Source organism: Daucus carota, chromosome 3 (genome assembly GCF_001625215.2).
Source record: "Daucus carota subsp. sativus chromosome 3, DH1 v3.0, whole genome shotgun sequence".
Lineage (NCBI taxonomy): Eukaryota > Viridiplantae > Streptophyta > Magnoliopsida > Apiales > Apiaceae > Daucus > Daucus carota.
In genome coordinates this window covers 27,914,075-27,937,850 of record NC_030383.2, presented here as the reverse complement: position 1 = coordinate 27,937,850, position 23,776 = coordinate 27,914,075, and the positions used below count along the sequence as shown (strand labels likewise).

Sequence of the window (23,776 nt, the reverse complement as noted above, 5' to 3'; positions counted from 1 at the left end):
TACTGATAACAACATAATTTCTTTTTTCTAATTTGGATTAACTAAAATGAAACAACTAGTAATTAAAAATCAAACTATCTTTCCTTTAATCCAAATTTCTCAACTTAAAATCTTTACTCCATCAACTTCCGCATTTCTTCAAACTTCACTGCCAGCATCGCTTTTGTTAGCACATCTACTTTCTGTTCTTTGGTAAGTACAAACTTTACAACAATTTCACCTCTCTCGATACAAATTTTGATGACGTATATGAATGTGCTTACTATAACCGTGGAAGACAGGGTTCTTGGTCAATCTATAGCTGACTTGTTATCAACGTAAATTACGTACCACTGAACTTGGACCAACATCAGTATCTGTATTAACAACACTACAAGAAAAGTGGCTATTTTCCACCGTCAAGTTCTGGCTATTTTCAATAAATATTAAATTTATATGATTTGAGATTTTAACAGTCAACTCATAATTTGAATAGTACATCTAAATAGTGTATTTTTCTAGTTTGGTAGTTTGAATTGTTCAAAAATAATTATCGACAATCCAACCTTATAGATGTTAAGAGCGATATATATTAGTCATATTCCTAAAATTTCCATAAATATTAAATTTATATGATTTGAGATTTTAGCGGTCAACTCATAATTTGACTAGTACATCTAAATGGTCTATATTCCTGGTTTGGTAGTTTCAATTTTTTAAAAATAATTATCGACGATCCAACCTTACGGATGTTAAGAGCAATATATTTTAGTCATATACCTAAAATATCAATAAATATTAAATTTATATGATTTGATATTTTAGCAGTCAACACGTAATTTGACTAGTACATCTAAATGGTGTATATTCCTGAATTTGTAGTTTCAATTTTTAAAAAATAATTATCGACGATCCAACCTTATAGATGTTAAGAGCGATATATTTTAGTCATATTCCTAAAAATATCAATAAATATTTTCAGCAGTCAACTCATAATTTGACTAGTACATCTAAATGGTGTATATTCCTGGTTTGCTAGTTTTAATTTTTTGAAAATAATTATCGACGATCCAACCTTACAGATGTTAAGAGCGATATATTTTAGTCATATTACTAAAATTTCAATAAATATTAAATTTATATGATTGAGATTTTAGCAGTCAACTCATAATTTGACTAGTACCTTCAAATACTGTATACTTTTCAGTTTGGTAGTTTGAATTTTTAAAAAAAATTATCGACGATCCAACCTTACATATGTTAAGAGCGATATATTTTAGTTATATTCCTAAAATTTCAATAAATATTAATTTATATGATTTGAGTTTTTAACAATCAACTCATAATTTGACTAGTACATCTAAATAGTGTATTTTTTTCGTTTGGTAGTTTGAATTTCTTAAAAATAATTATCGACTATCGAACCTTATACATGTTAAGAGCGATATATATTAGTCATATATATTCCTAACATTTCAATAAGTATAATATTTATATGATTTGAGGTTTTAGCAGTCAACTCATAATTTGACTAGTACATCTAAATGGTTTATATTCTTGATTTGATAGTTTTAATTTTTTTAAAAATAATTATCGACGATCCAACCTTATAGATGTTAAGAGTGATATATTTTAGTCATATTACTAAAATTTCAATAAATATATTTTAACAATTAACTAATAAATTCAATGATAAATAGTCGAATTTATTAATTTCGACCGAATATGGTCGAAATTAGTTGAAATATTTTGGGTGGGAACTTTCCCGCCACATATTATTTTCGAATGGAAGTTATTTTCGACTGAAATCATGGCGGGAAGAATATGGAGATAGAGGTCGAATTTAGCCGGTCGAAAATAAATTTATTTTCGACCGGGTAAATTCGACCGGATTTATTTTCGACCATATATGGTCACTTTTAATATTTCCGACCGCATTTATTTTCGACCATTTACGGTCGAAATTAGCCGCCGGTCGAAATTAGCGTCGAAAATAGTTGCTTTTCTTGTAGTGCAAATTTCTTAACCAAATTCCTTGGCACATGCAGCAGTTGTGACTGTCATAAATTCAGTTCCACAAGAAGATAAGGCAACACACTTCTGCTTTTGAGACACCCATGTTATCAAATTCTCGTTCATGTAGAAAGACATTCTTTTGAAACTTGGAGTGTTACTATTTTAAAATTTAAAATTTTCTGTGTCTTATTCCAAGCCATGATCGACACACTCGACAACATCAACAACTCAAAACTTAGCTGGCGATTGAGGGTTCGAGTCACACGGGTTTGGAATACTATTTCATCCATTTCTGACAGGTTGGTGGCAGTGAACCTTATACTGCAGGACAATGATGTATAATCTTTTTAACCTAAATCTATTTAACTTTATAATCGTTAAAATTGTTATAACCAAAGTATAAATATGATATTTTTGAGTACTATCAATCCATGCTCATATACATTTGTTTCAATTTGTTTCGAGTACAGAAAATTCCCATTCATGCCATTATTACCCCGGAAAAGTGGAACAACATGACTGAACCTGTGGTCGAAGGCCATGTCTATGAAATATCTGAATTTTTGGTCAGAGAGTCGAGAGTCGGTATAAGGCCCCCGTCGACGACTAAATGTATTGTATTCACACCTTCGACCGTTATGCATTCTGTCATGGAAGTTGAATATCATATCCCGATGAATTACTTACAGCTTACTCCAATCCAGCAAATTGAACAATTATGTTATGTTAACACAAGAGATGATCACGGTGTACATTGTACAGGTATACCGATTTGCTTCACTTTTTGTTTGACAGGTCACCACTTCTTTTTTAAAATTCTCAGTCTACTTCATCTAAAAATTTTATGTACAAGCTAACATTTTTATGATACCTGTATGTCTTGATGAATTGCTGTAAATCCACAGATATAATCGGTGTGGTGGAGGATCCCGGTAACGTCTCCAACATACGTACTCGATTAGGTCAGAGGACGGGACACTCATTTACAATAACCGATGGTTTAGACTCCTGCAACATCAAAGTCTGGGAAGATCAGCAATCAAGTTCCAATGTGTTGTTCAACCAGAATCTGGACACTCTAGTTGTTGTGATATTGACATGCATGCGGTTTCAGCCTTTGTTACGTAAGGCACTGCATATTCAGCATATACTTGGTCCACACAATTCACTGCACACACAGACCTTTATTTGATCCCGTGCAGAATTTAACACAACAGTACTTTTTTTGGACATTCTGCTAGCTTACACATCTGTATACAAGATGCCATTCTCCAAAATCTATCTCAATGCGGACAACGATGATTGTGATGAGATGCGTCAAACGTAGTGTGCTTTCATATGCTATTCTTTGATTTTGTAGTCTCTTTCCTGCGTTGTTCCTAAACAATCATCAAATAAGCTGACTATTTCTAGTGCTACTATTTTCATTGTTGACATATACGGAAGAAACCGGCTATAAGCTAAAGGTTGATTTGGAAATGGTGAGCAACATAATCAAAGAAGTATCAAGGAACTACAATAGCAATTTATTAGCCGTCAAATTAGATTAGTAATTTTAAGTAGCATTATTTTTCAAATTGTTCTGCACCACTAAGACTGTTTACACATTTTTAGAAATGTATTGACAAACACGACCTTTTGTTCTTTAAAATGATAATTCGGCTAGCAGATTACGAGAATTTCTGCATTTTGAATATTAGGATTAATCTTTAAAACAAAACATTTAGGTAAGGTTTATTATCAAAAAAAAACATATAGGTAACGTTTTTAAATTATTATAGTAGTGCCCGAACTTGAATTTTTTTTCCTGATAATTCAGAATTTTATTTATAGATAAACGACTCCCAATGGAGAAGTTGAAGTTACTTGCCAGTGGAAGTAAAGTTTTCAATTTTTTTTAACATCCATGACATAACTTCTCACATGAAATTTAAAATTAGAGCAATAAATTGTAAAATTCTATGTTTTTATTTACTTATTTAAAGAGTGAGTTGATGTTCATTGGATTCGGAGTTCGATGATATGAGACTTGGAGAAATTTGACACGTGGATTATAAATGTTAGTTGCGCTTTTATAATAGTTATTTAATTTTTTGATCGAAATTACATTGTATTATAGTTTTGAATTTGGTTTTAATATTCTGAAAAGTCGGGATGTTACAGTTAGTATTTAGAGCCAAGGTCCGAACCTGTAGAACATCCCTAGAAACCGGTGGGTAATGGATTTCATACTGACTTTTGATGCTTATGAGTTACTTCATAAAATTGTGGATGGCCGACAATGGAGAATTTCGGATCTTGCGGGTGATGGTAACATAAAAGAAGATCCTAAAAAAGATCCAGAAGAGGAGAGTGATTAAAAAGAAGATTTGGAGGACGATGAAGAAGAACAGAATGTAGTCGTTGTTGGTGATAATAACGGGGAAGAGGAAGAAGGACCAATAGAGATTGTTGATGGAGGACAGATTAAAGAAGAAATTTGGGAGGCTGAATGTTCCAAGACTTCTCACAAGAAAACTCAAAACAGGGATTGGGATCGACTTTCCTCTATTTTGAAAAGTGTGCCAAATCGAATGAAGCAGCTAGAGAGACGTAAGCGTCATCAAAAGAACTATGGTGGAGAAGTTGACTCGACAAAGTGGATGATTGCTCGTGTTGAGAATGATCCTCCAGTTGAGAGAGGAACTTAGGAAAATAAAGGAATGTTCGAATAATAGAGAGTAGTTAGCTTATTTCAGATTATTAGGTATTGATGTGATTAGAGTTGTGTTTTGTCTCTATGAATATTATTGTTATTTCGTTTTTTGTGATTTATAGTTGTGTTTCGTCTTTTGATTACCATAATTTCATTATTTGTGTATATATAAGAATTTGTTTTATTGTTTTAGAAAAGATGGAAGGAGAGGACAACAGCTGGAACGACAATGGCAACGTGAACAACAATGGAGAAGAAAATGTATTTGATCAACTAACTCAGACCTTGGCTGTACTTCTAAATCAGCAATAAAAGCCGAACATCGTCTCTCAATTTAAGAGATTGAACACGCCAACATTTGATGGGGCAACTGATCCAGCCGTAGTCAAGATGTGGATACAAGAGAAGGAGTAAGCTTCCGGATTGCTAGGTAGTAATGAGGAACAAAATGTCACTCTAGTTGTATGTCAACTACAGGAAATTGCTTACAAGTTACAATTGGTGGTTCATTTGGAAAAGAGAAAGACCGATAAGAACGTGACAACATAGACTGAGGGTATCCGTGAATCATATACATGAGCAAAGTTCAAGAAGACGTTGGAAGACAAGTCATTTCCTCGAACAATTTATGTGCAAAATGAGAGGGAATTCATTCAACTGGATCAAGGGAGAAATAATGTTAGTGAATATGAAGCGGAGTTTGCAAAGCTTGCCAAGTATGTGCGCCGACTTTAGTTTCCAATGAGGGTAGCTGAGCAAGAATGTTGGAAGAGGGACTTCGAAGCAACATTAGGAACGTTATGGCGTCATTTGAACTTCAGACATACGAGGCTGTCCTCAACAAGGCCGCCTTGGTGATCTAGAGGGGCTTGGTAGAATCAGAGAAAGCTACAAACAACTAGAACAGGATGATGTTCGCTGCAAGTGGCGGACAATCATCTCAAAGAGCACCTTTCAAGAAACCACATGTGTACGATCGATTGGGAGGCTAGGAGGATCACGTGAAGTGTTCGAGGTGCCGTAGGATTCATCCTGACAAGAACTGCCGATGAAATACAGGTGCCTGTTTTCATTACAGAGAAGTAGGACACCGAATTTTGGAGTGCCCACACAATCCACCACCAAAAAAGGAATCAAATCAGAAGATAAGCAATGGACGTGTATTTCCATCCACAAGAAGTCGTAACTAAGCTATGCTTACTTTTACATATATATTATTGATTTATTATCATGAATTTAGGGACCAAATTCTTTTAATGAGGGTAGGATGTAAAATCATATGTTTTAATTGATTTATTTAAATATTTTTATTTAATTAGTATCTATTATATTAATAATAGCCCAACATGGGGCATGTGAGCAAGTAAATTCATGACACTTTTTATTCACGTGAAAAGACTGATTTATCATTTTGTTTAATATTTGTTAAAACGTTTGTCATTTTAGAGAATCGAACATCCACTAACATCTACTTCTTACATACCACTAGCTTGCATTTGTGTTTTAACATCATACATATAATATGTATGTCTCATGTGAACAATGGTTCTTACATACCACTAGCTTGCATTTGTGTTTTAACATCATACATATAATATGTATGTCTCATGTGAACAATGGGGCATAAAAAGTCTGATTTATCCTTTTGTCTAATATTTGTTAAAAAGTTTGTAGTTTTGGAGAATCGAACTTGTGTGCATCCACTAACATCAACTTCTTTCACAGCACTACACTAGCTTGCATTTGTTTTTTAATAACATGCATATAATATGTATGTCTCATGTGAACAAAAGAATATTTGATATTTTATTTTGAGAAACTCAATTACCATCAATTTTCAATTACTTCATGAGTTATTTCAATTATTTGAAAAGATGATTGAGACACAAACTCTCAAATAAATTGAAAAATTAATAGCACTTAAATAAATTAATATTTAAAATTATTTTAACTCATAAATTCAAGTTGTGTAAACATTAAAAACGTTTCAACATCATGATCGTTTTTGAGCTAATCATATTGGCATCAAAATTATCTATTTTCAAATTATTCATACCTTATGAGATCGATTAAAATTTCAAAATACAAGTATGTCTAATTTATTCATATTTAAAATACTCCTGAATTATTTAGAAATTTAATTCTCTCTCTCTCTCTCTCTCTCTCTCTCACACACACACACACATACTCATGAAATTAAACTAAAAAATTTAAATCATGAGACATTTATTCATTTAAAAGGACTAATTTACCCTTGTCTTTTGATAAAATTGAACTTCATGCATCCACTAACATTTACTTCCTTTTACCACTATATCAAATGGCATTTGTATTTTAATATAATACATATAATATGTATATGTCATGTGAACAAAAGAATATTTGATACTCTATTTAAACAAACTTAAATACCATCAATTTTCAATAATGATTTTATTTTTTATATTTATTAATATATAATATATCATATAATAATATAAATTTATAATATATGATTTGTAGTCTCTTTTTTATATTTAGAGAAAATTTCGGTATCGTAAAAGTGACTGGATTAAAAATCGTAAATTCTGAAAATATATTATTTAAGAATAATTTGTCTAAGTCCAAGATAACGTTATCTTTAAAAGACATAGGTGCGGAAATGGTATATGAATTAGACACGCTGTGTGCTAAAATATTATTTTAAATTTAAATGATGGTTAATTTTGAAATATACGTTCTCGACTGCAGCATATGACCAATAACGTTACATTCAGCTGCATTTCGCCAAGATAGAGCACTACGATTGAATATAAATTAGTATTTTATCATGTACGTATACATAGATATGATAATATATATTTAGTAATTAATAAAAACGTCAGCTATGAATAAATGATTGATCGGATTCATGGACAATATATGTTTGACTGATTTTTTTTTCTATAAGTGAAAAATCAAATAAAATCATCTATAGAAGGGAAACGGAAATTTGTATAATAGTTATGATTGAAAATACAGAAATGATATATACATATTGAATTAGTCTATAAGGTTACAATAACGAAAATCAATTTTATGTGTCAAGATTTATAAAAAAATATAAGGAAATGGCCATTCTCTCCACATATCATATAAATAAGTAGTCGTATCTTATCTTTAAATTAGTTTTCATTTAAAATATACATCTTTTATTGTCCAATAATTGGATTATTGTTCATTTTATTAAAATTAATAAGCAAACTAATCGAATTAAAATATAAATTTGTGTCTATACAAGATAAGATTTAAAAATAATGTAGTAGATTAGTCGATTGTACATAATTGTATAAGGTATACTGATCATTTGCAATATTGATCAAATATGTCGAAAGTACAAATGGATCGTCTTAGATTTGATTAAAATAATGTGTGTATATTATTTGTTCTTACCTTTTGTAGTACAATCTCTATGAGATCTTTATCAAGTTAACTTCTATAATTGAGTTAATATACTTAAATATTGTATTTGACATGTTGTAGGTCATTCCAAATACAATATCTTACAAATACATGTAAAGCCGTGTTACTCTATGTTATTTAGACAATACAAACAATAAGTCAGATTGTAGAAGGGGGTTGAATACAATCTACAAAAATTTCAACAACTTTTGCACAACAGATTATATTCAAACTACAAGAGAATATAAAAGTTAAAACAAAAATCTAAAGAACAAGGATCTTAAAAATTTCAGGTGGATTGTTTGATCCACTTGAGAGATTTTTATATCAAGAACCTTCCAAGTAAAAAGTATTTGGCTGCTTACAAAAGAATGAAGAGTAGAAGCTTACAATTTCTTGCTAACTTTCTCTAGTGATTTGCTCTTCAGTTCTTGGTGTTTGATACTTTGAAATGTAAATTACAAAGTGAATATATACTACTACAAACAAAACTAGTCTGTAAAAGTATTTTTCCTACTCACTTTCTAGCTAGTACAAATATAGAATTTCTTGGACATGATACTGCATTTGGCAGCTTGAAATTCTTGTTGCTTTGCCAGAAATGGTAGGCTTCGAGGTTCTCAATATTTGACTAAACTCCTTTTGGTTTAGCTTCCAAAGCTGGTGCAACATCTGTCACATCAACCCATGTGCTCTTTGTCTTTTACCTGACTTGTAGCTGTCAATTGTTGATAGTCAATTGCTAATATTATCGATTGATAATATTTTGAAATAGCAGTTGATAGTCTTCTTTGAATTATGGGATAATGGAGTTGATGTAGCGATTGATAATCTTTCTTCCAAATAGCCATTGATACTTCAAGATTACCGATCGATCTTCACTTCACTTGGATAGATTACATGCCTTCTCATATTTACAATTATGTCACCCTATCTAAATATCCATTGATAGATCAACTGCTAATCTAAAAGTACACATTATTTTACATCAACTGCTAAGATACTCAAGCTTTGTTACAGTACCTCATCATCCGTTGATGGGTCAATCTGATCAATTGATACTGCCTCAGCATGCCATCAATTGATCAGCTACATGCAATTTTATTCTAAGTAAGAATAAAATACTTTGTATCATCAAGCATCACATATTCCTAACAATCTCCCCCTATTTATATCTGTAAGAATTTCAGATATAAATTTGAGGTGCTTGATGATTACAAAACACAATAAAGAAAACAAATATCTTTGCATTAAGAAAAGAATTTTAATTGCTGAAAGATAAGAGTTTTACAAGGATTGGATTTTTGCTCCTCTAGTCTGAGCAGATATTCATTGTTTCCTTTTCTTCTGTCTGGACAGTTTCTTGTTTATCTCCCTCTCTAGATCTTCAATGAACTTGGCCTCTTCTGTGATCTTAGAATTGAGCTTGTTCTGCATTGCCCTCAAGATGTCTACATCAGCATTTCTAGCATGATCCTTTAATCTGAAAAATCTCTTAATGCCTTGATCATCTCTAAAAGTCATCAGTCTTGAGGGATGATTGTGAATGCAGCTACCAATGTCAGGAAGGGACAATCTTAAGGGGAGATCAGAAGGTTCATTCCATTTCTTCCTTATATCTTCAATTCTTTTAAGAATTTCACTTCTGATTCCTTGTGAATATGAGGTTCTATTGTCCAGCTTCAAGTACATTGTCTTCAAATCATTGTAGTCTTGATCTAAGATCCTTTCTAGTGGCCATGCAATTCTTGCTTGAGATGAGTAGTGGAATTCCAACCTCTCTGGAAGTTTCTTAGTCCTTGTCAAGGCCTTTACACTTAGCAATTCATTCAGATACAGATTAATTGGAGGCTGTTCACTGATATGAAATGCGTAAGCATAAGTAGATTTAGGGACCTTGACAATCTCTGGCACAGGAGGAATCACCACTTCTCTTGAGGGAGACTTAACCTGAACAGGTCCAACTGGATCATGTCTTCTAGGATTTCCTCCTTTCTTTTTGATGTTACTAAGCACATGTTTGGCCTTGCTTCCAGTTTTGCTCTTCTTTGGCCTCAAAGAATCTGCCATCACATCCTCTTTAGTCAAAAAGATTTTTGGAAAGTTCATGGTTGAGATGTCAAATTCTACTGGCTCTTCTTTTAACTCTTCTGGATTTATGATTGGTTCTGGTTGAACAGTAGAAGTAGGGGGTGGATCCTGTCTTGGAGATCTGATTCTTTCTTCTTCATGCATCACAGTCAGATTTGACACACTTTTCTTCACACCAGCCCTAGACTTCTTTCTAGATTTCTTCTCCAGATTTTTCTTGGCTTCATCCAGAATTTGTTGCTGAATAGCAATGTTGGTTTCACCATCAGCCAAATCACCAACTTCTTCACCCAGTTCTTGTAACAGTTCTGCAGCAAATTTTTCAAAATTAGCATCTTCATTTGCAGAACGCCCTTGGGTTCTTTCTTGTTCTTCTTTGGCCTTAGCATACAAGGGGTGTCCAGGAGGCACACAAATAGTTTCATTGTTCCTTGTAATGTAAGCAAATTCAGATCTCCATACAGAGTCTTGATCTAATTTGCCAACAATTAGCTTTGGCTTGACAGGCTTCCCTTCTGCAATATCTTTGGCTTCTTGGTCAGCTCTTTCCTTCTCATCCTTCTCTCTCTCTCTCTCTCTCTTCCTCTTCAGTTTCATCCCACTTCTTACCGAATTTTCCCATATGAATGGCAAGACCAAGTAGCTTAGATTTGTCTGATTTTGGCATTGGAAAATCTTCAGCTAGCTTGTTCTTACCATGTGGCTTTCTTGGAGATGGAGGATCAACCAGACAGGGTCTAAACTCATTGACCTCAGATGACTCACCTTGAAATCTTATACTTTTGACAATGACAGTCTTGGCTTTCTTAGGTGGCATCTTCTTCTTTGAGGCTGGAGGAGCCTTAGATTTTGAAACTAGAGCAAGTTGCTCCCCCTTAGTTGTAGACTCCCCCTCAGTTGTAGGCACTTGATCTTTGGAGAGTAGAGGAAGAGATGTAGGAGGGTTTACAGGAATGGTTGATGGTAGAGCTGTAGAGGTGGCAATGACAGGTGTAGATGATGTTGATGATGGTGGTGTAGCAGAAACCTGTTGGCAGAATAGAGGTTGAGGCAGAAATAGTGGCAATGGTGGTAGCAGCTCTTGTAGACTTCTCCCCCTTTTTGGAATCAGCAAGCACATCACTTGGAATAGGAATGTTTTGAGCTTGAAAGAGAGTGAGAAGCAACTTCTGTTGAGTGTGTTGATTGATAAGAACCTGATTAAGTTGACACTCAACATCTGAGACCCTCTTGTCTAGAGCATCAATAGAAGCAGCTATTGGAGAGTCTTGATGCAGTTTAGATATGATGTTGGCCATGGTGTCATAAGACATTCTAGCTTCCAGGTTTTTCTTGTTATCTTCTTTGACATCAGACACAACATTGTGAAGATCCCCAATTTCTTGTCTGAGCTGGGTAAGATGAGATTTATGAAGTCTCAAGTTATCCTTCACAAACATATAAAGAGTTTTCTTGATGGGATCTTCATCTTCTGCCCACTCCGTGGCCCTCTTGTACTGCCTTAAGATTTCCATCTTGGTATCTCCAAAATTGAAGCTTTGACTGAAGACCCAATCTGGCATCTCAGAAGGCCCAGCCACTTCATCTTCTTCATCATCCTCATCAGCCAGGGAGTCATCATATTTAGAATCACCCTGTGTAGAGAGCATGTCCTTAGGAACAGCAGCATGTGCAAGTTGTGCTCTCTCTAGTGCTTCAGATGAGTGAAGCAACCCCAAAGTCTCCTCTGCTTGGACATTGGATTGGCCAGCCATAACTTGATAGGCTGACACTGGATGAACAAATTGAGAAGCATCCAAGAGGTCCACAGCAGGTTCCAACCTTATTTCTTCTGTACCTGCATTTCTCTCATTTTCTCTATTTTCTTGCATCAAGGTCTCACCCTGGCTCACCACACCCTCACCTTCACCATCTAAGGTGGAACACACAATCTCTCCTTTTGCCTAGGAGGAAGAAGTTCCCAACCCCTCACTCACAGCCTCTCCTTTTGCCTGTCTGCAAGACAGCCTCTCCTCTAGCTCACTTTCTCTCAATCCTAAAAGTGCAGTAACAATGATAAGTTCTTCACTAGCAGCTCTTGTGACAGCAAGATGATTTAATTGAGTGGCATCTGCTAGTGGAACTTCGTTTATCAGTGGCTGAGGAATAGCCAGTGATGCTACATTGTCATTCATCAACGGCTGATTGCTGTTAAGCACACCCGTTGACAGAACTGCACTTACCGATTGGTGAGAAATACCGATCGATGAGGTGAAAAGATTAGCAGTTGATGCATTGGCAGTGACAACTAGAGAGTCTGTGAAGAGTGAGGGATTTGGTAATTCCACAACTTCACTAGCTGTCAGAGAAGGAACCGATTGATGACCCAACAAATCCGGGGAAGGATGATCATTAATTTCAGATACTGGCTTCTCCAAGAACAGAGTTGGAGAATTTGGGTGGGGGAAGTTGTATAGTAAATCAACTTCCTCCATATGCAAATCTGTGTTTGGAGAGAGTGTTTCAACTTGAGGGGGCTGTGACTCCACATTTGTTGAAGTCGCATCAAACTGAATTTGAGAAGAAGTACTGTCAAAAAATTTGTGATTTTGGACTGTACAGTAGTGTGTGCATTAAGTGCCCTTTTCTTGGTTCTCCTAGAAAAGGTTTTGGGAGGTGTTTGGTCAGTGTCCCTTCCCCTTTTGTTCTGTGCTCTTGGAGGAGAGCTCTTTTCAATAGTGACATCTTTTTGAGAAGATGGCACCAGAGATGTGTTTGATTCCATATTAATCACCACATCTTTTTGGGAAGATGTGGGATGGCTTGGCAGGTTAACACTTATCTCTCCCACCTTGTTCTGGGGGCTTCTTTGATGTTCACCCCTCCCCTCACCACTTACTTCCTTCACACTCCCCTCAGGTTGTGTGGTTGTTGTTACAACTGATGTCTTTTGGGAGACACCAGAGGTGGATATCTTAGATTTGGATTTAGAAATTTTCTTGGATTTGACAGCTTGGGTAGGAAGTTGGGGGGGTTCAACTTCCATTGCTGCATTAGAAGTAGAAGAAGGTTGAAGATTGGAAGAAGTAATTGGAACAGAAGATACCTGCATGAGTGATGGAAGTGACAAGGGTACTTGCTCATTTGCAAGTATTCTCATCAAATCACCACAAACCCTTTTGCTTTGCACCCAGCAATCCAGCTTGTTATCTGGCTATGCAATGACTAAATTCTTGACCAGATGGTTAGCAATAATCATCAAGAATCTAGCAAAATAAATATTATTGGGTCTTCCCTCATGAGGACCCAATTTAGCAGCAATTTCATACAAGACTAAGTTACCAACGTTAAAGTAATCATCAGTGAAGAGCATGTGGAACAAAGTTTGCATAGACATGGTGAAAGCATCATAGTTAGACACTTTACCAGAAAAGACCTTAATAAAAGAATCACATAGAAAACCCCACTCTTTGCGCATATGGCGCCTAAGAATCTGTCCTAAGTTAGACAAATCACCATTGTAGTGCATATTTATAAGCATGCTAACAATTTCATTATCATTAGGCAGTCTATCAGTAGAATTCCTAGGAAGATTAAGAGCAACCCTAACAGTTTCACCATCAATATTATAGCTAACACCATTTATAATAAGAGACAAAGTTTTGGAAGTTGGGTCATACCTGGCAGATGTCCACATTTGCTCAACAATCTCACAAAAGATAGTCGGAGCATGAAGCATAGCATGAGAGAACTTACATTCCTTGATGAAGTCCATCATGGTATGAACGGCTTCAGCATTTTTCCCATCTTTGTCTACATATGCAACGTGATTGTTCTGCTCATATATAAACCCAGTGTTGCTTGTAATCTTGACAACAGGCGCCATTGATGAGAAAGCTTAAGAAAAGATTAGGGCTTGTAGGAGTTTGAGAGAGAGGAGAGTTAAGAGTTTGCAAATGCAGGTGAGAAGAGAAATAAACTTAAAAGCAAACTATTTATACTCTCAGTAAAAAGTAAATGAGGTAACCGTTCAAAAAGTAGCCAAGCGTCACCAATCGATATATACACATATGTATGTATATATCGATCGATAATTTAATTGGGAACTGGATATTTTAATATATCAATGGCTAAATAAAAGAGCCATTGATATGTCAAAATTTCATTTACTTATCCAGTGATATGTGACACACTATCAATTGCTAAAATAGCGATCGATAGTGGTCATTCAGAATAAGATAACATAAAATCCCATTTGTCACATATCACAGGCTGCATAACATAAAGTAAAAATTAACTAGAGAAATTTAACATACCCAGTTCACTTACTAATCTTGAGAATGTGGATTCATCAAGTGGTTTGGTAAAAATATCTGCTAGCTGCTTTTCACTAGGAACAAAATGGAGCTCAATTGTTCCATTCATCACATGTTCCCTAATGAAGTGATACCTTATGTCAATGTGCTTTGTTCTCGAGTGTTGCACCGGATTCTCAGTTATGGCAATAGCACTTGTGTTGTCACAGAAAATAGGAATTTTGGAGATTTTCAATCCATAATCAACTAATTGATTTTTCATCCATAAAATCTGTGCACAACAACTTCTAGCTGCAATATATTCAGCTTCTGCAGTTGATGTAGAAACTGAGTTCTGCTTTTTGCTAAACTGAGAAACCAGCTTATTTCCTAGAAATTGACAAGTGCTTTTTCTGTCAATTCTACACCCTGCATAATCAGCATCTGAAAAACCAATTAAGTCAAAACCAGAGTCTCTAGGATACCAAATGCCAAGATTTGGAGTACCCTTGAGATATGTGAAAATTCTTTTAATTGCTATCAAATGAGATTCCCTAGGATCATCTTGGAATCTAGCACAAAGACAAGTGGCAAACATTATATCAGGTCTACTAGCTGTTAAATATAAAAGTGAGCCAACCATGCCTCTATAACTTGAAATGTCCACTTTCTTTTCCTTAGTATTCAATTCAAGTTTAGTGGCAGTGGCCATGGGGGTTTTAGCAGTGGAGCAATTTATAAGATCAAACTTTTTCAATAGGTCATAGACATATTTAGTTTGACTTATAAATATGCCATCACTCACTTGTTTGACTTGCAAACCAAGGAAGTAAGTCAATTCTCCCATCATGCTCATTTCATATTTACTTTGCATTAGCTTGGAAAACTTTTTGCAAAGTTTCTCATCTGTAGACCCAAATATTATGTCATCCACATAAATCTGAACAAGTATACTAGAACAATTAACATTCCTATAAAATAACGTTTTATCAACAGTACCTCTTGTGAAGTGATTCTCAAGAAGAAACTGTGATAGAGTGTCATACCAGGCTCTAGGTGCTTGCTTAAGTCCATAGAGAGCTTTCAAGAGAAGATATACAAATTCTAAAATTTGGATCTTCAAAACCAGGTGGCTGACTTACATAGACTTCTTCTTCAAGCTCACCATTCATAAAGGCACTCTTGACATCCATCTGATAGACTTTGAAATTGGCATGAGCAGCATAGGCAAGAAAGATTCTGATTGCTTCAAGTCTGGCTACAGAGGCAAATGTTTCATCATAATCTATTCCTTCTTCTTGACAATAGCCCTTAGCAACCAGTCTTGCTTTGTTCCTTGTCACCACACCATTTTCATCCATCTTATTTCTAAATACCCATCTAGTACCAACAATTGCTCTATCTTTTGGCTTGGGTACCAGCTTCCATACTTTGTTCCTTTCAAACTGATTTAGGTCCTCTTGCATAGCTAGAATCCAGTCAGGATCAAGAAGGGCTTCTTCAACCTTTTTAGGTTCTTCCTATGATAGAAAACTGCTGTATAGACATTCATCCATAGTTGCTCTTCTTGTTTTGACACCAGCAGCAGCATCTCCAATAATAAGCTCAAAGGGATGATCCCTTGTCCATTTTCTTTGTGGGGGAAGATTTGATCTGGATGAACTGGCTTCATTTGTAAAGTCAGTTCCATTTTGAGAAGCTCCCACTAAGTGTATGGACCTTGAACTACTAGCCATTGATGGACTAGTATTGGATAAATCATTAGCCATTGATGTAGACTGAGATACATCAACTGCTGTTCTAGTATGGGGTAAATCATTACCAGTTGATGAGGAAATAACACCAGAATTCATGTTTTCAACACAGTCATCATCATCACTTTCCAGTTCTATTATTCCTTCAGTTTCATTTTCAAATTGAAGAACATCATGAAATCCTTCATCATCTAAGCCTTGAATTTTCTTGTCATCAAACATCACATGGACAGATTCCATAACAATGTTTAATCTTAGATTATAAACTCTATAGGCTTTTCCAACAGCATATCCAACAAATATTCCTTCATCTGCCTTTTCTTCGAATTTACCAAGATTCTCACCTTGATTTCTTAACACAAAACATTTGCATCCAAAGACATGCAGAAAGTTCAATGTTGGCTTCTTCCCTTTAAACAATTGATAGGGAGTCATTCCTTGTGCTTGATTTATCAGAGAGATATTTTGAGTGTAACATGTTGTGTTAACATCTTGATGTGATTGATGATGATTTCACTTGCTTCATCCTTGGTATGAAGAAAATAAGTCCAAGTAAATCTTGTAAAATCATCCACAATCACAAGACAGTATTTCTTCTTTGAAATGGACATAATGTTGACAGGTCCAAACAAATCCATATGAAGAAGCTGTAGAGGTCTATCAATTGAGGATTTCAGTTTGCTTTTGAAAGAGGACTTTCTTTGCTTTCCAATTTGACAAGAATCACAGATACCATCCTTGGAAAATTCCAACTTTGGTAGTCCTCTAACAAGATCTTTTCTCAGAAGATCATTCATGGCTTTGAAATTCAAATGTGACAATTTCTTATGCCATAACCAGCTGTCATCCAAAGATGCTTTTCTAAACAAGCAAGTGATAGAATCTGCACTGGTAGAGTTGAAATCAGCTATGTAGACATTTCCCTTCCTATTTCCAGTTAAGACCACTTTGTTATCTTTCTTATCAGAAATAACACAGGCTTTAGTTGAGAACCAAACTTGATGACCTCTGTCACATAATTGACTGATGCTAAGCAGATTATGCTTAAGCCCTTTCACTAATGCAACATTGTCAATGATGACAATACCTTTTGTAATTATGCCATATCTCAGAGTAAATCCTTTGCTGTAATCTCCAAAGCTTATAATTGGGCCAGTCCTTTCCTCAAACTTGCTGAGCAGGGTAGAAACTCCAGTCATGTGTCTTGAGCAACCACTGTCAAGATACCAAAGATTCTTTCTTCCTCCCTGCACAGATTTAAAACAATTTAAGTTGATTTTGGTACCCAAGCAGTCTTGGGTCCAGTTTTGTTAGATACAACCTTTGGTTTAGAAGAATTAATTTCCTTGGATTTAGAGGGTTTGGAAACAACTTCATCCTCAGAATTAATCTTCTTAACTTTAGGCATCACAGCAGAGTTAGAGGAACCAACATTGGTAGAGTTCACAGAAAATTGATTTACATAAGAATGATTCATGTTATCATGAGGATTGGACACAGCAGACATGTTAAATGCACCAAAGAATGGATTAGGCATGAAAGGCATATTAGCATATTGAATGGGAGCATGAGGAAACATAGGCATATAAGACATGTGAGCATTCATCATAGGATTACGCATGCAAAGATCAGATAGAGCATTTTTGCAGTTAACAGCAAGATGATTAACACTACCACATTTAGAGCAAGTTTTTCTAACAGCATTTTTGTCAGGTGTGTAATCATTCTTTTTGTTGATCCCAACTTTGCCAATATTCCTAGAGCTCTTCTTCTTTCCTTTTCCAGCTTCCATTCTAACTTCACTATGACCAATTCCTTCCCTTTCAATTTTTTTGGAACTAACAGATTCCTTCACAAAATTTTTATTGATGGGCCCGTACTTCTTATCCAACTTCTTGAGTTTGTTGTCATCAACTGCTTTTTGATTCTTCAATGGATAGCTTTCATCCGTTGATTGAGTATATATCAATGGATGATCACTATCCACTAAGAGATCAGATTCATCTAACAACATTTTGTCCTTCCTCCAGCAATTCTTACATGATTCCTCAAGATCTTGTGTAAAGCTCAAGTTTTCAAGAAAATTCCTAGAATCTTTCCATTTAGCAATTATCTTGTTCCCTTTCCAGTTGCTTTTTGAGAATTTCTTCTCTTTTCAGAATAGCCAGCAACTCATCTTTGGCAAGCTCAGAAGACTTTTTGATTTTATCCATTTGGATTAATTCAGTTTCAAGCTTTCCATTTCTTTCGGTAAGCAAATCATTAGTCCCTTTAATTCTAACATTTTCTTTTGTTAGAGATTTAAGAGAGACTCTAAGATTATAGATTTCATTAGACATGTCATCAATGATTTTCTTGCATTCAGACTTAGAGAGATCAGATTTGTTGGTGGTTTTTACCTGTCCATTGCTGGTGGTGGAAGAATCAGCTTCATCTCCAATTGCCATCAAGGCAAGGTTGACATGTTCCTCATTGTCAGAATCTCCTTCATCAGTAGCCCAGTCACCATCCTCAGTTATGAGTGCCTTCTCCTTGCTTTGCTTGAGTAGATCAAAATACTTTCTTCTGTAATCCACATTTTCTGAGGAAGATCCTTTCTTTTCAGAAGAAGGTCTTCTGCACTCATTAGAGAAGTGTCCAGGTAGACCACAATTGAAACACTTGAATTTTGATCTATCAACCATACCAAATGGTTTGGATTGATTTCCTCTGTTGAATGGTCTAGAGCTGACAGCGTTTCGTTTGAACTTGAGCTTGGAGAATTTTCTGGCAAGAAATGCTAGATGTTCATCAAGGTCATCTAGCTCATCTTGAGCTGAAGATTCTTCATCTTTTTCAATGATTTTTGCTTTCTTCTTTCCATCATCCTTCTTTCCTTCACAAGCAGAGTTGCTTGAGGCCTTTCCAGCAATCACAAATTTTAATGCCTTCTCCTCTTCCTCTTCCTTTTCTGCTACAAGAGCCACAGTTTTCTCCCTCTTGGAGTTCTTTTCCAGTTCTTCATCCTGCTGTATTTCAAGCTCATAAGTCTTAAGAATACCATAGAGTTTGTCAAGAAAGTATTCATTAAAATTCTGAGCTTGTCTCAAAGCAACAGTCATAGGTTTCCAATCTCTAGGCAAGGCTCTCAAGAATTTGAGATTTGAGTCCTTGACCATATAGATTCTACCATACAACTTTAATCCATTTAATAGTTTCTAAAATATGTTAAATAAATCATTTAGAGATTCCCTAGACTTAGAATGAAAGCTCTTATATTGTTGGACAAACAACTACATCTTGTTTTCCCTAACTTGATCAGTGCCTTCACATAAAGTTTGAATAGTGTCCCATATTTCTTTTGTAGTAGGGCAGTTGATAACACTATCAAACATATCATCATCAATACCATTAAAAAGAATGTTCATAGCCTTGTTATCCTTGTGCACTTCATTCTCATCTTCTTCAGTAAACTCAGAAGGATTTTTAGGCACTTCAACATCTTCTGCTTCACTTCCATCAAGTCTCAGGGCAGTATTGATTTTGACTGGAACATGTGGTCCTTTCTCAATATAGTTGCTGTAGCTAGGATCTAAGGAGAGAAGATGCATCCACATTTTTACTTTCCAATGAAAGTAGTGTTCTTTGACCAGCATTGGAATCTTGACTCCTTCATCTCTTCTTCCCATTGTTGATTGTCTTTAGGATCTGAAAACTTCTTATATGTTAGAAGCCCAGCTCTGATACCAATTGTTATTTTGAAAATACAAACAATAAGTCAGATTGTAGAAGTGGGGGTTGAATACAATCTACAAAAATTTCAACAACTTTTGCACAACAGATTATATTCAAACTACAAGAGAATATAAAAGCTAAAACAGAAATTTAAAGAACAAGGATCTTAAAAATTTCAGGTGGATTGTTTGATCCACCTGAGAGATTTTTATATCAAGAACCTTCCAAGTAAAAAGTACTTGGCTGCTTACAAAGGAATGAAGAGCAGAAGCTTACAATTTCTTGCTAACTTTCTCTAGTGCTTTGCTCTTCAGTTCTTGGTGTTTGATACTTTGAAATGTAAATTACAAAGTGAATATATATTACTACAAACAAAACTAGCCTGTAAAAGTATTTTCCTACTCACTTTCTAGCTAGTACAAATATAGAATTTCTTGGACATGATACTGCATTTGACAGCTTAAAATTCTTGTTGCTTTGCCAGAAATGGTAGGCTTCGAGGTTCTCAATATTTGACTAAACTCCTTTTGGTTTAGCTTCCAAAGCTGGTGCAGCATCTGTCACATCAACCCATGTGCTCTTTGTCTTTTACCTGATGACTTGTAGCTGTCAATTGCTGATAGTCAATTGCTAATATTATCGATTGATAATATTTTGAAATAGCAGTTGATAGTCTTCTTTGAATTATGGGATAATGGAGTTGATGTAGCGGTTGATAATCTTTCTTCCAAATAGCCATTGATACTTCAAGATTATCGATCGATCTTCACTTCACTTGGATAGATTACATGACTTCTCATATTTACAATTATGTCACCCTATCTAAACATCCATTGATAGATCAACTGCTAATCTAAAAGTACACATTATTTTACATCAACTGCTAAGATACTCCAGTTTTGTTACAGTACCTCATCATCCGTTGATGGGTCAATCTGATCAATTGATACTGCCTTAGCATGCCATCAATTGATCAGCTACATGCAATTTTATTCTAAGTAAGAATAAAATACTTTGTATCATCAAGCATCACATATTCCTAACACTCTACTTTATAGCGGAATATAATTGACTATAGTTAAATATATTATATTGTCAGCTACAATACACTAGCTTATAACTCATGCGATACACGTGTGTGTCTAAATTTCTAATAATTTTCTGATATATTTTGAAATTAATATTTTATTTCGATATGTTGTTGACAAGATTCGAGCACTTAACCTTTAGTGGCATAGATGTAGAAATATAGAAAATTAAATCTAACAGTTGCGATCAATTTAATCAAGTGACCTAACAGTTATAACTCACCGTACCGATTATAAACTGACGACTAAATTTTTTCATGTTTAGCTTTAATAATATAGTGGCTTATAACCTGTGTGATGCACGTGTGTATATTGTGATATGTTTCTTATATGTGTTTAAATGAATAATTTATTGTGGTATATTGTTGATGGGATTCGAAAGTTGAACCTTTTGTAGCATGAATGGAGAAATATAGAAAATTCAAGCCAAATAAAATGTTCAAAAGAGTAAAATTCTTAAAATTAATATAAAAAAGGCATACTTGTTATGGTTAGAACACGACAATATTAGAAAGTTAGAGCCATAGTCAAGACGATAAATTAACTACATGTGTATATATATATATATATGAGTAAGGTTCGAGGGAGAACCTCACTATCAAGAGAACCGAGAGAACTCTCCTTAGAGCCATTGATTTTTGGATAACATTTATATATTGCTTTTTATTATTTCAATCAGAATATCTTAAAAAATCTATTGACGAAGGGCATTTTGGAACACAACAAAAAGTGTTATTATTTCGAAATCTTTTAAATATGGCATCTTGCATCTTTTTATCTGTCAATCAAATAATACCATTTATAGATTATTACAGAATCTGCAATCCAAATCTTATATTTTTGACATATATTCTATTTTTAACAATATCAATAAAATTATCAAAAAAATCTCTGATACACAGAAATTATATTAAAAATCTTTCATTATATAGAAATTTTAATGCATCAATTTGTAGAATCTTCAGTAACATATCACGTAGAATAGTAGAATCTTCATTATCATTAACATTTCTAAAAATATATTTAGAAATTAAAATCTTAAAAAATAATTAATATTAAAATAGTAGAATTATCAGTGGAACACTTAATAGAATCTCAATACTATCAATGTGACGCTTAGTAGAATATCAATAAAAAATTTAGAATCTTAATTTATTAGAATCTAATACACACTAAAAATATATCATAAATCTGGATTATCAATATAGAAACTTTAATACATCAATAAGTAGAATCTTCATTAATGTATCTCTAAATGATTTTAATTTAAATAAAATTTTGAAAAGATCACATAACAAAACTATATAATATATATGATCAAATAACGACACATCTAATAAATTTTTTAGTAGAATCTTAATGTATCTTTTAAAATACATTTAATCACATAATTTAAAAAAGGGAAATTATGAATGGTACCACTGTGTAATTGGCTTTTACAAGTGGTACCACTGCAAGTTTTTGACTTACAAGTGGTACCATCATGTATTTGACAACCTGTTAAAAACATCATTCTGTGAAGTAAACGTTTAAGCAGCTGTTAACTTATAAAAAAGACAAGCAGCTGTTAACTTATAAAAAAGACAGTTAAGTACAGGAAACTTGAAATTTCCCGGGCTTCTAACCTCTGCAACAATACAATCCAACAAAACATATATGTAGACAATATTCAATACCAGAATGCCCTGTAAACTAGAATGTGCAAAAACCAAGCAAGCAATAGTTTCAAATCCAACAAAAGTAATTACCAGGACATCAAAAACATGTTAAAAAACAACATGAACAATTCAAGAAAACTAAATCTGTGATTGAGACTGTGAAGGAGTGCAGTGTGTGGTATTGGTCTGCGATGCCTGAGTTGCTGTGTCCTTTGGTGCCCTAGCCGCTTTAGCTGCATAACTTTGATCCCTCACCCTAGGATTTCGAATCGCCAGAGGCTTTCCACTGGCCTGCATTTCCTTTTTTTGCTTCTCAGTTAGCCCCCCCTTGCAGGTTCTGGCATTGTGTCCATAACATTCACACTTCTTGCATTTGACAGTCTTGGACCTCTTCCCTTTCTGATCTTCCCCCTCTTCTCTCCTCCCGTTTCTACATGTCCTCCCAACACCTCTCTTCATAGTAGGTGGACTCAGAACAGGTAAGTTTTCATAGGTTTGCCACTGTTCTTTATCAGGAATAGGTAAAATGCTGTAGTCATAGATTTGTTTGTAAGTGCTGACATGAAGCCAAGTACTAACCACCTTTTGTGGATCAATCTTTGCATGAATCATTGCCCTTATTGCATGCCTGCAAGGGATTCCAGAGATCTGCCATGCTCCACAAGAACATACCTTGTTATTAATTGACAATGGGAACTGAGATTTACCTTCATGAATCTCATATTCCCCAGGACTGGACATAAAAGCTTTGCAGGTAATGATGTCCTTGCTTATAGATTTGAGCAACTTCCCAATCTTGGGACATAGATCATCATCCTTCCAAAGTCTTGCTCTTTCAGCTCTAGTTGCCATCCTAACCATACACACTCTCCTGATTCCTGCTCAGAGAAAACATAGCACAAACTTAGCAAATATTAGTAGTGAAAACATAGCACAAACATAGCAAATATTAGTACTTTACCTTCAAGAAGTGTGAGGACTGGTCTACACCTATCAATCCCTAGAGTTGAGTTGAAGCTCTCCACAAAATTGGATGTGTTGGAGTCATTGCAGACATTGGGGTCAAATTTGTGCTTGCTCCAGGTTG

General features: G+C 34.7%; 1 protein-coding gene across 1 annotated transcript; it reads right to left on the bottom strand.

Annotated features, from left to right (window-relative positions):
- Positions 1–18,331: 18,331 nt before the first annotated feature.
- LOC135151450 (uncharacterized) lies at positions 18,332–19,897 on the bottom strand. Its single transcript, XM_064089900.1, has 2 exons — positions 19,523–19,897; positions 18,332–19,426 (listed from the first exon to the last, which is right to left on the bottom strand). Exons 1-2 carry the CDS (start codon positions 19,895–19,897, stop codon positions 18,332–18,334), a joined length of 1,470 nt encoding a protein of 489 aa, XP_063945970.1.
- Between the last annotated feature and the right edge of the window lie 3,879 nt (positions 19,898–23,776).

Bases quoted from the DNA above. Each gene is read 5' to 3' on its own strand.
- LOC135151450 (XM_064089900.1), bottom strand. From the start codon at position 19,897: ATGGGAAGAAGAGATGAAGGAGTCAAGATTCCAATGCTGGTCAAAGAA. The intron at 19,427-19,522 runs GTTAGGGAAAAC...AACATATTTTAG, and splicing joins TATGTGAAGGCACTGATCAA to AAACTATTAAATGGATTAAA.